Source organism: Sceloporus occidentalis, unplaced genomic scaffold (assembly GCF_023333645.1).
Source record: "Sceloporus occidentalis isolate IW3139 unplaced genomic scaffold, rSceOcc1.0.p SCAF_2, whole genome shotgun sequence".
NCBI classification, from domain to species: Eukaryota; Metazoa; Chordata; class Lepidosauria; order Squamata; family Phrynosomatidae; genus Sceloporus; species Sceloporus occidentalis.
This window is the reverse complement of record NW_028316982.1, coordinates 5,330,079-5,347,753: the sequence shown is the minus strand read 5'-3', so window position 1 is coordinate 5,347,753 and position 17,675 is coordinate 5,330,079. Positions and strand designations below refer to the sequence as shown.

Sequence of the window (17,675 nt, the reverse complement as noted above, 5' to 3'; positions counted from 1 at the left end):
GTGCCAACCCAAACGCACAAAAGGCATGGAAAGAAGAAGAGAGTGTGCTGAACTTTGTTGAGGAGTGTGAAAGATTATATTGAAAAAAGGTGATCCTGATAAAGGGTCAACTCCCAGAAGCCTTTGCTCCTCGGACCCATAAGTGAGCATCTTCTGTGGTCACTATGGTGATGTTCCACAGTAAAGGAGCCCCCTTTTCCTGCCTTCCGCTTCCTCTGCTATGTCACAGTATCACCATGGCAATAGATGGAAAGGGGTTCCATCCATCCAGGCCCAGCTTCACAATTGCTCCAGCAGCCTTTCCATAAGACATGGGGCCCGGTCAAGATGGATGCCATGCCCTCTGCTCCGGCATCTTTGCCTCTTTCCATTTCAGCACCCTCCTGGGTCTCAGCTGCCTCTTTTTTACCTTCCCGTAAGTAGGATACTTGTTCAAGCTATGTTTCTTGCCATTGTGTAAAGAGCATAAAAGAACTTTTAGTTATGATCAGAATGGTGGTTTAGTGGTTTGCGTCTTGGACTATGACTCTGGAGATCAAAGTTCCATTCCCAGCTCAGCCACAAAAGCCAATGGGTGAGTTTGGGCAAGTCAAACTGTTGATAGTTTTTTGTAGGTTTTTCAGGTTATGAGGCCGTGTTCTAGAAGAGTTTATTCCTAACGTTTTGCCAGCATCTGTGGCTGCCATCTTCACAGAATGCTGGCATGGGAGTGAGTGAGGTGTGTATAAACACACACACACACACACACAGTGTGACCTCATATATACTGTATACCCCACTCACTCCCATTCTCTGAAGATGCCAGCCACAGATGCTGGCAAAACATCAGAAATAAACTCTTTCAGAACATGGCTGCATAGCCTGAAAAACCACAAAAAACTATGGATCCTGGCCATGAAAGCTTTCAACTTCACATCAAACTCTTGACTTGCTCTAGCAGCCCACAACTTCTTTTCTAAAAGGTTTGCCCCTTCAGTGTCCTGGAACCACAATCTAGTGCCAACTTCTTTTTCTTGTTTGGTTTTGTTTCCCCAGATGCAGCTGGCTAGCCCTCCACGTCTCCTGGGCCTTTCCCATTATCTGTGCCCACCTTCTTATCCCAACCATTCTTTACTTCCTCCTCACCAGTTTCACAGACACAGGAATCCTTTACAAAGGTAAGGCATGGAGCTGTTATACCTGACAGGCAATATGTGGAATTGATACAGTGTGCCTGTGTCATATGCGAGCATGCCACACGTGGCTTTCAGCTTATGCTGAAAACCTGAATGCCAAAGGAGGTAATGGCATGTGCACTGCACCACACCGCATACACAAGCCCCATTGTTATTAATGGGGCTCGGAGCATACACGGTATTTCCCTTATGCGGGAGGGTGGGTCCGGAACAGATCCCCCGCATAAGGGAAAGGCGCACTGTATTTTCTTTAATACTGTGGCAGTCAACCTTTTAGGCAAGTGATACCACAGGTCAGAGATATCAGCAAGCAAAGGGATCTTGCAGCACCTTTGAGACTAACTAAAAGACAGAAGTTGGTAGCATGTGCTTTTGTAGACTGAGCTTTAGGCAACATCCTTGCCTTGTCCTCCAGTGACCATTGTTACAACTGACTAAAGCTGCAACCTCATCCAGGGAATTGTAGTTTGCTGTGGCAACAGAGCTCTCTGTCAGAGAAGTCTAAACGTCTCCAAAATTACTTTTCCCAGAATTCCAAGCACTGAGCCATTGCAGCTAAAGCCAGTGGCATCACTATGGGGGTGCGGCGGCTCTGGGCAGCACCAGATGACTCCCTAAGGAGGGTGGCACCACTGCTCCTCAGACATACTCCTTTCGGCAGAAACAGGCTCTGGCATTCGCCTGTGTGTCTTTAAATGCTGAACTGATGGTGTTAGTTGGGTCAGGCTCAGTAGGAGGAGAGGCCCCAAGGTTTTTATGAAAACAAATTAACATTTCAAACCTTTTAATTTTAAAAAATATATTTTTAACATTTTTAAAGTCATCACATTTATCTTTAAGCACATGAAACAATGTATATGTAAATACATTTATTCTTTGCATATGATATCTTAATTAAAGGTACAATTTTAATTTTGCTAGTTTTTTTTAATATCACAACTATTACCATTACATTCAGTGATGTATGGGAATTACAATTTATGAGTAACCTTAGTACAAAAAGGAAACATTATTAAGGATTCTGTGTGGTGTGGGATGGGAGGAGATCAATAAGTGTGTGGGGAGTTGTAACACCATGACATACCACACCGGGTGACACCAAACCAAGACAACCAGTGGAATAATAATATCATATACATAATCTAGAAAATGATCATTCAGCAAAAAGTAGATTCTTTCAAAGCAACCATAAAGTGAGGCATCCTTTCCCTGCAACCTAAAAAAATAACATCAAGGGAACAATCATATAGATAAGGTATGATGTCCAATAATTCAGTTATAAGTCCATTGAAAGAAGATATAAAATTCATGAAGTTTTTGATGTAACTTTTACAGTTCATGAAGTTTTTGATGTAACTTTTACAGGGCATGAATTTTGAAGATCCCATGACATGAAGGGGTGGGTGGAGAGAAGTGCCCTACTTGCCTCAAAGGACCACTGGGTGACACCAACTGCACCGGGTGACACTGCTGGTTAAAACAGTGTCAAACTGGATTATTTCTCCAGTGCAGATGCAGCCTCTATTGCGTTATCCCCTTACTATTTGTTTAATGCTAAAAGGTCCACCGCATTGTAAGCTTTCTTCAAAAGGGAGATGTTCCCCCCTCACCCACCTATTGCAAGTTGGGCAACTAGGTCTTTGTGCGAAATGGACGCCCTTCTCTCCTGGGTTGCTATTGTGTTATTGTGATGGAGCATGTCCAGAGGAGGGTGACTAAAATGATGAAGGGACTGGAAATCATGCCTTACAAGGAGAGACTTAGGGAGCTGGGTACATTTAGCCTGGAGAAGAGATGGATAAGAGGTGATATGATAGCCCTGTTTAAATATTTGAAGGGATGTCATATTGAGGATGGAGCAAGCTTGTTTTCTGCTGCTCCAGAGACTAGGACCCAGAGCAATGGATGCAAACTGCAGGAAAAGAGATTCCACCTCAACATTAGGAAGAACTTCCTGAGAGTAAGGGCTGTTTGATAGTGGAACACACTCCCTTGGAGATTTTGCTGGAGTCTCCTTCTTTGGAGGTCTTTAAGCAGAGGCTGAATGGCCATCTGTTCGGGGTGCTTTGAGTGTGACTTCCTGCATGGCAGGGGGTTGGACTGGATGGCCCTTGCGGTCTCTTCCAACTCTATGATTCTATGCCTCTATGAAACCCCCTCCTTTCCTGCCATCCCATCCACCTGCAGGCATTGATGAAGAGCTGATGAACCAGGCCGTGACCATGACCGATGCCAACCAGCACTGGTGCAACAAATGCCAGCTGTACTGCCTGCGCCACACCTTTCATTGCTCCTGGTGCAACACCTGTGTGGAGGTAATGGCGGGGGGCACAAATGCCCCAAAACAATAACAATACGGAAGTGACCTCCAAAGCCCACTTCTGGGTTTGGAAAGCAGCCATTCTTTTGATGTTAAACAGTAGCTGAGGAAGATCTGGCCCCCAGTTTCAACCATGAATTGCCACTCCTAAAGACTTCCATTCACACTACACAGCCCTAGTGCTATGATTCTGCTTTAAATGCAACCTGTGGGATCCGGGGATTGGTAGTTTGGTGAAGCACTAGAGCTCTCTGGATAAAAATTCTAAATTGGTTGCTGCTGCTGCTGCTGTTGTTGTTCTTGTTGTGTGCCTTCAAGTGTAGATGCAGCCATAGAACCATAGAATACCTGAAAGGTGAAGAATAGGTAAAGAGGTAGTACAGGAATACCGTGTTCTATGTGTGTGTTGTGTACCTCCAAGTCATTTCCGACTTATGGAGACCCTATCACAGGGTTTTCTTGGCAAGATCTGTTCAGGGGAGGTTTTTGCCATTGCCTTTCCCTGAGGCTGAGAGAGTGTGACTTGCCCAAGACCACCCAGTGGGTTTAATGAGCGAACGGGGAATTCTAAACACACCTGCCTAAAACAAGCCCTCCAACATTTCACAGTGGAAAACCAGAACACATGTGGCTAAGCAACATCAGAGTGTGATCAAGATGGCAAAAAGGTATTGATCATAACTTAGGAGAGACTACAGTAGTTTAACTTAACCCACACTGAGTTAAGTGAGTGCAAACTACCTTTGCACTTTGAACTCATTTTTCAGCAACTGGAATAAGCTGAAGAGAAAGGGAGGAAGTGGGAGGAGAAGAGAGAAAGCAGGACATTTAAAAATAGCTGGAAAAGTAGGAGGACAGAGGATTAAAATCAGGATACTTTCTGCCACACTGAGACAGTTGGAGGTTATGCTCCTCTGGAAACCCAAGGCTTCCATAGGATGAAAACAAGGCATTTAAACTGGAACTATAGCACCATAATTGTGTAGCGTAAACCACTGTTACTTTTAGGGTCAGAAAAGGGGAATTCTGGAAGGGTTGTGAGCTGAAAAACCAGCCTTGCATATGGTCTCAAGGCAGTAGATTCTCACCCCTGGTCTAACTCATGGCATGGCAAAGGCCAGGTTTTGGGGAGCCACATTGGCTACATCTGAACAGCAGAAATGATCCAGTTTGACACCGCTTTAACTACCATGGCTCCATCTTATGGAATCCTAGGATTTGTAGTTTGTTGTAGCACCAGAGCTCTCTGACAGAGAAGGCTAAATATCTCACAAAACTACAAACCCCACAATTACATAGCACTGAGCCATGTCTGTTAAAGCAATGTCAAACTACATTAATTCTGCAGTGCAGATGCAGCCTGAGACAGCCAGAAGGTTTCTGAGGCTGTGCATACACCTAGGCAGGCATTGGGAAATCTGTAATTTCACTTTCTCATGCATTTAATTCTTTTTAAGCCCTTCTTTCTTCCTTTCTTTAAAATCCTTACACACTGATTTCATAATCCTTTACCTTCCAGTCCTTGTAAGTTACTATTTAACAAAATTAAATAAGCAGCTGTGGGTGGAGGGATGGCCTGTTAAGCAAGCTGGCACTACGCATCGCCAGAAGGTGTTCTATATCTTGCGGGTCACGCTTGGAGAAAGGCTACTGGCTACATTATAGCCATCCAAATCCTGTTTTATCCAAAGCATAGGGTCTCCATGACCTGGAAGTCAGAAATGTGAGCAGACATCACAGAGTGCAAGGGACCTTGTAGCACCTTTTAGGACTAACTGTGCAAAATAAGTTGTAGCACAAGCTTTCAAAGGCTTGAGTCTACCTCCTCAGATGTAGGAAGGAGACCAAGTAGACCAAGTCTACAAAAGCTCAGGCTGCAACTTCTTTCATACAGCTAGTCTGAAAGGTGCTACAAGATCACTTTGCATGCTGATATTCCAAACTAACATGGCTGTGCCTTTGAATTGTTGTTCTTCTTGTTGTACACTTCCAAATCATTTTTTATTTATAGTGATCGTAAAGCAAACCTATCATAAGGTTTTTTTTGGCATGTTCTTCAGAGGAGGTTTGCCATTGCCATCCTCTGAGGCTGAGAGAGTGTGATTTGACCAAGATCACCCAGTAGGTTTTTATGCTCAAGCAGTGAATCAAACCCAGTCTCCAGAGACGTAGTCCAACACTCAAATGACTACATCATGCTGGCTCTTGTCTCTGAATTTTACCCCCATGAATATCACAGAGGTTTGAAAACTGACCCTAAAATACCCTAAAGGCACCAGATTTTGTCTGATCTTGGAAGCCAAGCAGGGTCAGCTCTGGTTAGTACTTGGATGGGAGACCACCAACAAATCCCAGGTGCTTTTGGCTATATTTCAGAGGAAGGAAATGCCAACATCACCTTGGAGTATTCCCTCTCTGTGAAGACCCTATGAAATTCATGGGGACATCATAAATCAATACACACACTCACACACCCTCCTCCCATCCTGAATATGAAGAAATGTTGGCAAATTTGTTTAAAAACCAATAGAAATGAAATTCTACCCCATTTGCACCATCTGGGTTCAGCAGGTGCAGCTATTTCCAGCATGGAGAGACCAATGCTGTACTACATAAAATTATACAGCTTTTTAAAAATGAGAAGCCTCCCAGGAGAAAATAGCTGGCAATCCCAACTTGCAACACAAAGACAGTTGAATGCAAAAGGAATCGAAGCCAGGCGCTAATAAAAGTGGAACACTCAGAGTCCAGATAGATAAATCTGTCTGTTCTGGATTCTCCACCAAATTTTTAAAATCTCAAATTCTTTTCAGACTTACTGTAAAAAAAATTGTGGATTTTGGTCAATACTGATCAAAAACAAAAGGAAAATAATTCATCACTCCTTCCTAGTCCAGACCAGAGGGTTACCGGGGCAGCTGGTGATTCACATATCATTGGGGCAATGAAACCACTCTCAGTTGTATCTAAACTTTAACAGACCCATGCAATGTGCCAAACCTGTTTGGTGGCAATAGAGTTCAGTGGCTAGGATTTGTTGTTGTTGTGTGCCTTCAAGTCATTTCTGACTTATGGGGAACTTATCATAGGGTTGTTGTTGTTTTTTGGCAAATTTCTTCAGGGAGGGTTTGCTGTTGCCATCCTCTGAAGCTGAGAGAGGGTGATGTGCCCAAAGTCACCCAGTGGGTTTCATGACCAAGCCGGCAATTAAATCCTGGTCTCCAGAGTGATAATCCAGTGCTCAAACCATTATGCCAGCTGACTCTCAGCGGCTAAGGCAGCTCTTTTTAAATTCAGAGTAGAACCACTCCCTGGGTGACCAGATGCCATAACCCTAAAAGGAGGGCAAGGCACCACAAAATGTAGGACATTCCAGAAAAATGTAGGGTGTTACAAAATAAAAGCTTAAAGCACCCATAGAAATATAAATTCATGCTTCTCAGTCATGCTCAACCTGGAGGATGGTTTGGGATTCCTCTGGGACAGAAGGTTGAAATGTAGGACATGTCCTGGACCAAAACCAGATTCCCCATTCCCTGTGGCATGGAAACCATAAGCTTATGCTAGATGTTTTAACTCTCTGTCTCTCCCTGCAGGAATTTGACCATCACTGCATATGGGTGAACAACTGCATTGGTCGCAACAACCTCCGCTTCTTTGTCCTCTTTGTGGTCTTCCTGACTGGCTACGATGTGGCTGTCCTGGTCTCCTGCTTTGTCTACATGGCCTACAACTGCCAGCAGGCTATCGGCGTGGAGCAGATTTGCACGTATCCTTTGCGCAACAACAAAGCTCTCCCCACTGTGTGCATGTGTGTGTGTGTGTCGGTGCAAAATTTGCAAGATCCTCTCCTAATCCTTCCCCACCTCTCTCAAATATTGCCTGCCTCTGGTTTAGGGACAGAGTTTTGTTGGAGAATTAAGCGTATGTAAATTCCTCTACAGAGGAGGTTGGACATTTTTGTCCAGTGTGGGACATCTGCATTCAGTTCAACATTGTGCACATGGTGCCATTGTGTATGCAAATGCCCACTGTGCATGGCTGCACACTGGATGTGTATGCACATTATTCAAAGCTTTGTATGCTCTGAGTATTTCATTATGCATTCAGTGTTACATCTGGTGTCTTGGTTCAGTTATGCAACATGACATCCTCAAGTATGTATTTCCCAAAACATTTTTATCAGTAAGCACATTTTAAAAAACCCACAGCCATAGACCCTATGGCCTCCTGCACCTTGCAAACAGCCTTTTTCCCTGGCTTCTCTCCTCCCCTTTCTGCTCAAATCCAGGACTAAAGGCAATCCAGCCTTTTGTGATTCTCTCTTTTTTCGCATTTCATCCCTTGACTAACCTTCCTGTTTTCAGAATTCTGGTGACCATGCCTGCTACCTTTTGCCTGGTGCCGCTCCTTATCCTCCTCTGCAACCTGATCTGCAAAAACCTAGCCACTCAGCACAAATCCATGTCTAAGGTACAAGGCTGCAATGGGACAGAGCATGGGAAATTCAGATTTCCCCTCCTAAGAATGCAATTCCAAGAATCACCCAGCTGTGTGAATCACCCTGAAAGTGGCCTTTTTCAAGCTCTGAATCACTGGCAATCTTTGGCCCTGTAGATGCTCATTCACTAATATGATCAACCTTGGGTATCCCAGTAGTAGCAGCCACTGGCTTCCCCTGGCACTTGGGCGGTGAATTCACTCTGGGTTTCTTTCCTGGGTTTTAAAGGAGCTGACCAAGGTGCTGAATCTCATTGGGGTGTAAAATTCAGCATCACAGATAGCTCTGGAGTGACTTCACCTTCCACTGAAATATAAACCATGAGCCACTACTGCTTCCCAGATTAGTAGAATTCAGAGATAGAGCAATGTTAGTCTGTAAGATCAGTATGGAAGGAGATCTTGTAGCACCTATTGAGACTAACTGAAAGAAAGAGGTTGGTAGCATAAGCTTTTTGTAGATTTGAGCCTACTGCATCTACAAAAGCTCATGCTACACACGTCTTTCACTTTGTCTCAAAGGTGCTACAAGATCTCTTTCCATTCATCCCAGAACTTGGAGGAAGTTCTCTTTTTTGTAATGCAGCTTCCAGGACCCTTCTGGGAGTTGTGTTCCAAAAAAGGAACTTTCCCCAAACTCTGATTGCTCTCCAAGCTCTTTTGTTTTAAGCCAGAAAAGGAGCTTTTTCTAAGCTCTGGTTGCTTTCTAAACTCTGTCTGTATCACTAATCAATTAACGACAGTTGGTGCTTGGTATCTGCTGGGTTTGGCTCCAGGACCTCTTGTGGATACCAAAATCCTTAGATGCACAAGCCCCATTCAATACAATGCCATGGTAAAATGGTGTCCCTTATACAAAATGGCAAAATCAAGGTTTGCATTTTATATATATATATATATATATATATATATATATATATATATATATATATATTCAAGCTGTCAATGATTGAATCCATGCATAAAGAATCCCTGGATATGGATGGCTGACTGTAACTAACTTCAATCATAGAGTTTTAGAGTTGGAAGAGACCCCAAGGGCCATGCACTCCATCCCCATTCAGCCTTGCAGAAATACACAATCAATGCACTCCCAGTAGATGGCCTTCCAGTCTCTGCCAATCAATCAATCAATCAATCAATCATCTCACCTCATCTCATCTCATCTCCCCTCACTTTTCTTCCAGGTTTGGGACCCATGGTAGCCATGCCATTAGGAGGGGGAAAGTGATCTATTCTCTTTGTAACTAGCCTTCCCTATGTCTCTTTCCAGACTCCCTACTCCAGCCCTCGTCCTACTTACAAGCAATACTATCCAGCTTTCTGCAAAAGGCGGTGTGATGCAAGAAAGTGAGTGACGTAGTACTTTACCAGAGCTGCCCTTCACCAGGGAACAATCTGACCATCCTGAATGTTAGAAGTGCCAGGCCATAAAGGGGTGGGGGAACCTTAGTTGATAGCTGATATAACAACATTTCTCCATCTGTCAGCACAGTTGTCATCCCCTGAAAGTATTGCAGCTGATCTTCTTTAAGAGTAGGGATGGAGAGAACATTCATCATTATTCATTCCCAAGTTGAAAAAGGGATTTCCCAACAGTCATGAAACACCTTTGGGAAGAGTAATAGACTAGCAAAAAGGAGAGCCAGCATGGTGTTGTGATCTGAGTATTAGATTAGGACTCTGGGTTTGAATCCTCTCTCAGCCATTGAAACTCACTAAGTGATCTTAAGCAAGTTACACTGTCTCTCTACCTTGGAGAAAGGCACTAACAATAACAAACCTCTTCTGAAGAAATCTTGCCAGCGACAGCCAGTTTGGTTGGAAGGGAGGGTGAGGGGTAGGTGGAAGAAGGAATGTAACAGCACCATTAAGACTAACTGGTTTTTATTTTCACACGAGCTTTCGTGGATATTAATCCATTTCTTTGAATGCAGTAAAACTCAAGTGGTATTCATAGAATCATAGAAACATAGAGTTGGAAGAGACCACAAGGGCCAATATTAATGCCACTCTGATATAAAGCATATTATAAAATAGTTCTCCTTGAATGCACCCCCCAATGGTGACCAGTCCCAAATAATCAGATGGGGTCCACCTCTGCAGCTTAATCCAAGTTTCCCACCTTTCTGCTCATCTTCTCCACAAGGTACAAAGCAAAGCCATCCATGGCAGCTGCAGGGACCATGAACCTGGAAGCCATGAACGCCTCTCAGCTCCACCACCTGTCCTGGATTTCTGACTCTGACATGGCCCATCCAGTCTCCTGTCCCCATGACTGCTGCCCCCAGGACATACCCAGCAGACAGAAGGCGGTCAAGGCTGGACAGCACTTCCTGTCTGCCATGGAGAACCTCCTGTGTCGAAAAGAGCCCCAGCTGGAAAGAGAATCAGCAGGAGCACACACTGGAAAGGAGGTGAGCCAGACTCAGAATGGTCCAAGACAGGCTGACTAAACCAGAGGTGGGCAGCTATGGAAGGCCTGGGAGGCATTTTTCCCCCTACTGAGACACTCCAAATTCTACACAGATGGGGAAAATGCTTTCAGAGAACTAAAGTGTCTGGCATTCCATTTTTCATTTTTATAAAATGGGTCATTTTCTTTTATTTTCACAGAATCACAAGAATTGGAAAAGATTCCAAGGGACATCCTGTCCAAGCCCCTTCTGCCATGCAGGAATACACAATCCAAACATTCCCAGCAGATGGCCATCCAGCTTCTGTTTAAAAGCCTCTAAAGGAGGAGACTCCACCACCCTCTGAGGCAGTGTCTTCCACTGTCAAACAGCTCTTATTGTCAGGAGGTTCTTCCTAATATTGAGGCGGAATCTCTTTTCCTGTAGTTTGCATCCATTGTTCCGGGTCCTATTCTCTGGAGCAACAGAATGCAAACTTGCTCCAGCCTCAATATGACAGCCTTTCAAATATTTAAACATGGCCATCATGTCACATCTTAACCTTCTCTTCTCAAGACTAAACATACCCACCTTCCTAAGCCACTCCTCATAGGAGATGGTGGTTTCCAGACCTTTCACTATTTTGGTCACCCTCCTCTGGACACAAATCCAGGGTGGAAGGGCTCTACAATCTGCCATGTCAAGTTACCCTGTTTTCATGCAGTAATGGATATCATTTTGAGTTAAACTTTAAGCCAAAGTCAAGACACGTTTTCTCCTTGCACAGAAAAACAACTGATCTGGGGAGTCTGCAGGAATTGAGGGCGACCAAACCAACATTGGTTGGGCACATGAGGCCTCAGGGATGAAGTGTCCTCAGTTGGCCTAAAAGGAGAAGGGCATTGGGTTACCTGTTGGCAGAAGGTTTTACATCTCTGGAACATTTTAACTCAGAACGGATGGATATGGGGTGGGAAGGAATGCAATGACATCTTAGGAAGGACTATAGGTTTTTAGTTATTTTTTAAATACAGTTAACCCTTGGTATCCACTGGGGTTTGGTTCCAGGACCCCCTTTGGATACCAAAATCTGTGGATACTCAAGTCCAATGAAACACAGTGGCATACTAAAATGGTATCCCTTATATAAAATGGCAAAATTAAGGTTTGGTTTTGGGGAATATATATATATATATATATATATATATATATATATATATTCATATATATATATTCAAACCATGGATACTTGAATCCATGGGGAAAGAATCTGTAGATTCAAAGGGTTTATACAGACAGGCCAAAATAAAGCTGCTTTGGGTCACTTTGGAGGTATGCTGTTTAAATTATTCATGTGTTCTAAGAGACCGGAAGCCGCGCCAAAGCCACACTGCAGTCCTTAGGACTGGAGTGTGGCGTTGGCACAGCTTTTGGACTCTTAGGACCCATGCATCATTGAAACAGCATCCCTCCAAAGTGACCTGAAGCAGCTTTATTTTGGCCTGTCTGTAGGGGACCAAAGGGACAACTATAGCTGTAAGATGCTTAGAGTCCCAGACTGAAAAAAATGTAGGACAGAATGATGATGATGATGATGATGATGATGATGATGATGATGATGATGATGATGCCTTCTTACTACAGGGTGGAAAGAAAAAGAAATTCTACTGGCAACTGACTCCCACAGACAGGAGAGAGGTGATCCCCAGTGAGTAGATCCCTCCAATGGCCAGAGTGTGGGCAGAATGACTTTTTCTTATACTGCCACTCCCTGAACCACTGGGCCCAGGCACCATGGGCATTGGGATGGTGATTCTGGGAGTTGCAATCCAAAAATAACAAGTATGTTTCCCCAGGCTCTGCCAGTGTGTCAGTGAAGGCTAGGGAGATGGGATGTGTGGTTGTTGAGCAATTAACAGTGAAGGGGAAAGGAAGGCGGGTGGGATGAGATAAGGGGGATTAAGGATTAAGATGGAGTGAGCAAATCGAGCCCCATGGGCTGCATGTGACCTCCTTTGAAGCCCCCAAGGGTCCCCATCAGTTCCCAGAGCCAATCAACCCCCTTCCACTTTTTTCAAACACAATTCAGGAATATTTTGGGTTACGTTTTGCCTCAAAAACAACACAGAAAGACCTACAAATTCATTAAAACACATAAAAATCTCCTCTAGTACCCAATCCTCCATATACCTCTGTTTTCCACCACAGCCCCTCTCAAAATGGCAACAGAAACTAGTGCAACCTCATTTCCTCTTGCCATTTTGAGAGGGACTGTAGGGACAAAGAAGTATTTGGCTCTCTGTGGGAAGGGAGTACAACCTATGGGGTGTGTTATGGCAGGAAAAAATGGTGTCTCCCCCACCCCAGACTTGCACACCCTTGGATTAAGATCTCCAGAGCAGAGCAAGCCAAGCAGCAGGAGGCATTTCTGACTTATGAAACAGATTTGAACTATTGTTAATCTAGATGAATTTAAGTCTCCAGGACCAGATGAACTCCATCCAAGGGTACTAAAAGAACTGGCAAATGTAATATCAGAGCCATTGGCAATAATCTTTGAAAACTCCTGGAAAACAGGAGAAATCCCAGCAGACTGGAGGAGGGCAAACGTTGTCCCCATCTTCAAAAAGGGGAAAAAAGAGGATCCCAACAATTATCGTCCAGTTAGTCTGACATCAATCCCAGGAAAGATTCTGGAGCAGATCATTAAACAGAGTCTGTGAACATCTAGAAGGCAATGCCATAATCACAAAAAGTCAACATGGGTTTCAGAGAAAGAAGTCATGCCAGACAAATCTGATCTCTTTCTTTGACAAAATTACCAGCTTGGTAGATGAAGGGAATGCTGTGGATACAGTATATCTTGATTTCAGTAAGGCCTTTGACAAAGTTCCCCATGACATTCTTGCAAACAAGCTTGTAAAATGTGGGCTAGACAAAGTAACTGTTACATGGATTTGTAACTGGTTGACCGGCCAAACCCAAAGGATGGTCAGCAATGGCTTCTTTTCATCCTGGAGCAAAGTGGCCAGTGGGGTCCCACAGGGCTCTGTCCTGGGCCCAGTGTTATTCAACATCTTTATCAATGACCTGGATGACAGAATTGGGAGCATACTTATCAAATTTGCAGATGACACCAAATTAGGAGGAATAGCTAATACCCCAGAGGACAGGATCAAGATCCAAAATGACCTGAATAGACTAGAAAGCTGGGCCAAAGCTAACAAAATGAAATTCAACACAGAGAAATGTAAGGTATTTCACTTAGGGCGGAAAAATAAAATGCACAGATATAGGATGGGGGACACCTGGCTTAAGGAGACAACATGTGAAAGGGATCTAGGAGTCCAAGCAGACCACAAGTTGAACATGAGTGAACAGTGCGATGCAGCAGCTAAAAAGGCTAATGCAATTTTAGGCTGCACCAATAAAAGTATAGTGTCTAGATGAAGAGAAGTAATAGTGCCACTGTATTCTGCTCTGGTCAGGCCTCCCTCACTTGGAATATTGTGTCCAGTTCTGGGCACCACAATTCAAAAAGGACATTGAGAAACTGGAGCGTGTCCAAAGGAGGGCAACTAAAATGGTGAAAGGTCTGGAAACCATGCCCTATGAGGAACGACTTAGGGAGCTGGTGATGTTTAGCCTGGAGAAAAGAAGGTTAAGAGGTGATATGATAGCGCTGTTTAAATATTTGAAGGGATGTCATATTGAGGAGGGAATAAGCTTGTTTTCTGCTGCTCCAGAGAACAGGCCCAGGAACAATGGATCCAAGTTGCAGGAAAAGAGATTCCTCCTTAACATTAGGAGGAACTTCCTGACAGTAAGGGCTGTTCGACAGTGGAACAAACTCCCTCGGAGTGTAGTGGAGTCTCCTTCCTTGGAGGTCTTCAAGGAGAGGCTGGATGGCCATCTGTCGGGGATGCTTTCATTTAGATTTCCTGCATGGCAGAATGGGGTTGGACTGGATGGCTCTTGAGGTCTCTTCTAACTCTATGATTCTATTGAGTATAATCGACCGGGAACCTGAAGAACTGTGGACAGAAGTCAAAGACATAATTAAGGATGAATGCAAGAAAACACTAACAGTGGCCAAAAGGAAAGATAAGAAACAATGGATGACAGATGAAACGCTTCATGCAGTAAAAGAAAGAAGAAAACCAATAACAAAGGGAGATAGGAACAAAGCCAGAAGTATAAACACAACACAGGGATAAGAAAAAATACTACAATGACCAATGCAGAGAAACAGAAGAAAACAACAAAAAGGGAAGAACGAGAGACCTCTAAGAAATTAAAGCCAAGTTCAAACCAAGGGCAAAAATGCTCCGTGGAGAAAAAAAGAACATAATACAGGAACAAGAAGAAAGAAAAAGATGCTGGAGGCATTACAGAGAAGAGTTATACAAAAGAGATGAGGGAGTGAGTGAGGAGCCATAAGAAGATGAACCCCAAATTCTAAGAAGCAAAGTGGAATCTGGAATAAAGGAAATAGGGGGGAAAAATAAATCACCAGGAACAGATGATATCTGAATTGAACTGCTACAATGCCCAAAGACAGATGCAACTTTAGTGCTAACTGAAATATGCCAACAAGTATGAAAAACAAAGTGGTGGCCAGCAGACTAGAAATGCTCGATATACATACCAATCCACAAGAAAGGAGATACAAAAGACTACAGCAACTATAAGACAACAGCACTAATCTCACATGCAAAAAAAAATAATGCTCAAAATTCTGTAGCATAGACTCCAACCATAAAGAAATCCCAGAGGGGCAAGGATTCAGAAAAGGAAGGGGCACAAAGGAACGTATTGCAAACATGCGATGGCTAATGGAGCGCACCGAAGAATTCCAAAAAAAGAATCCGCATGTGTTTTATAGACTACAGCAAAGCATTTGGTTGGATAGATCACGAAAAGCTATTGCCATCCTCTGAGGCTGAGAGAATGTGACTTGCCCAGGCTCACCCAGTGGGTTTACACCACTGGGATTTGAAACATGGTCTCCAGACTCATAGTCTCATACATTTCAGCTTTCTAATACATAAAATAATGTTTTGCAGTATTACTATAATAAGCAGGATTCAGGTTTTTTTTTCCTTCATTAAAACATGATTGCAAAAAACTGGTTTAAACCCATTTTTAGAAAACCAATTTAAATAACAGAAAAATTGCATTTTTAAAAAAATGGTTCTTTTCCAAATCTGGCTGAAATCAGATGCTGAACTTCAGGATCAACTCAGAAACAGCTAACAACAACCAATGTCTGTATTGCACCTCTTATCCCTATTCTCCTTTCTTTCTAGTCCCAAACATGCTGCGCTCGATAGAATTGCGTGACCCAGATCAAGACATCCACTGGAAATGCCAGATCCATGACAGCCTGAGAGACCCTCCCTCGCCCACGGCCATGCTCCTCTCCACATCCGACATCTGAGGAGCATCACAGAGGCTATCTCTCTTGTGCACCATCCACTGTAGTAGTTTTGTACTAAGAAAAAGGGATTTTAAAAAACAACCCAAACCTTGCAAATTTGCTGACTCCTGTTTCTGTTCTTCTCATCTCAATTTGATGGTGAGCTGGGGATGAGTGGGGAAGGTACAATGGGAGGCTTTGGGAGAGAATGGTTGTATCTGCCCTGAAGAAATAATCCACTTTGGCATCACTTTAACAGCCATGGCTCAGTACTACAGAATTTTGGGAAGTATAGTTTGTTGTGACACCAGAGACTTAAATGTCTCCCAAAACTAGAGTTTACAGAATTCCATAGCAATGAGCCATGGCAATTAAAGTGGTATCATACTGGATTATTTCTTCAGTACAGATGAAATCAATGACTCCCCAGAAGTGAGGGAAAGAAGTATTGACAGGGTTGGTTTTTCCTTCTTCTAAAGCAGATACAGGCAGCCCCCCACATCTGTGGATTTGGCTTTTGCATATTCAATTATTCACAGATTTGACTGATGCGTTTCCTTCAGGAATCTCTAGGTCTTCCAGCATGACTCTATGGCCAACTTCTCTAGGCATTTGTCCTCTAGCACATTTCCATGGTCACCTTCTAGCTGATGTTGACCATAGATTTGCACTGGAGAACCTAGAAATTCCTAGAGAGGTGTTCTCAGGTAAAAAAAGGGGGGTATTTGCAGTTTTTTCAATGTCACTGGGGTCCTGTGCCCTTGGCTCCAGCTAATGTGAGGGGCCCATTGTATACCAACAGCCAAATGAACTTAAGACTTGTTTTGTTCCTTCCTTAAATCCTAACCAACAAGGATGACTTGGTTAATGGGGTGCAAATGGTGGGATCCTTAGGTGGAAGTGACCATGTTCTCCTGGAGTTTGTTATACAATGGAAAAAAGCCAGGCATAGTCAGACACGCATCCTAGACTTTAGGAGAGCAGATTTCAGTAAACTTAGAGAAGTATTGAGGATGATCCCGTGGTCAGAAATACTAAAAGAGAAGGGAGTTCAAGATGGATGGGAGCTTCTCAAAAGGAAGAAACTGAAGACACAATTTCAAAAAGTTCCAATGAGGAAGAAAAATGGGAGATGTCTCAAGAAACCAGGATGGATATCTAAGGAACTTTCAACCAAGCTAAGTTTGAAACAGAGCATGTATAAGAAATGGAAAAATGGGGAAATCGCCAAAAGGGAATTCAAACAAATAGCAAAATGTATAGAGGTAAAGTCAGAAAAGCTAAAGCACAGAAGGAAATCAGGCTTGCTAGAGAGGTTAAGAACAATAAAAAGGGCTTTTTTGGATACGCAGCAAAAGAAGAAAGTGGTAGGGCCACTATTTTTGGGGGGTTTTTCGGGCTATGTGGCCATGTTCTAGAAGAGTTTCTTCCTGACATTTCGCCAGCAACTGTGGTTGGGAGACACAGATGCTGCAAAACGTCAGGAAGAAACTCTTCGAGAATATGGCCATATAGCCTGAAAACCCCATAAAAAACTATGGAAGCCAGCCATGAAAGCCTTCCACTCCACAGTAGGGTCACTGCATGGAGAAGATGGCAAAATGCTAACAGGGACAGAGAAAAGGCAGAATTACTCAACACCTTTTTTACCTCAGTGTTCTCAGAAAAGGCAAAGGGTGCTCAACCTGAGGATAATGGAGCAGAGGACAGAATAGGGAAATTTCAGAACACAATAAGTAAAGAGATAGTACAGGAATACCTGATTAATCTAAATGAATATAAGTCTCTAGGAGAATTGACAAATGTAATATCAGAACCATTGGCAATAATCTTTGAGAACTCCTGGAGAAGAGGAGAAGTCCCAG

General features: G+C 43.4%; 1 protein-coding gene across 1 annotated transcript; it reads left to right on the top strand.

The window, feature by feature from the left end:
- The first annotated feature begins 311 nt into the window (after positions 1-311).
- LOC149317909 (uncharacterized) lies at positions 312-15,862 on the top strand. Its single transcript, XM_089513256.1, has 9 exons — positions 312-415; positions 1,036-1,157; positions 3,363-3,490; positions 7,092-7,264; positions 7,863-7,968; positions 9,269-9,345; positions 10,145-10,412; positions 12,036-12,099; positions 15,701-15,862. Exons 1-9 carry the CDS (start codon positions 312-314, stop codon positions 15,829-15,831), a joined length of 1,173 nt encoding a protein of 390 aa, XP_089369382.1. The 3' UTR covers positions 15,832-15,862.
- Positions 15,863-17,675: the final 1,813 nt, after the last annotated feature.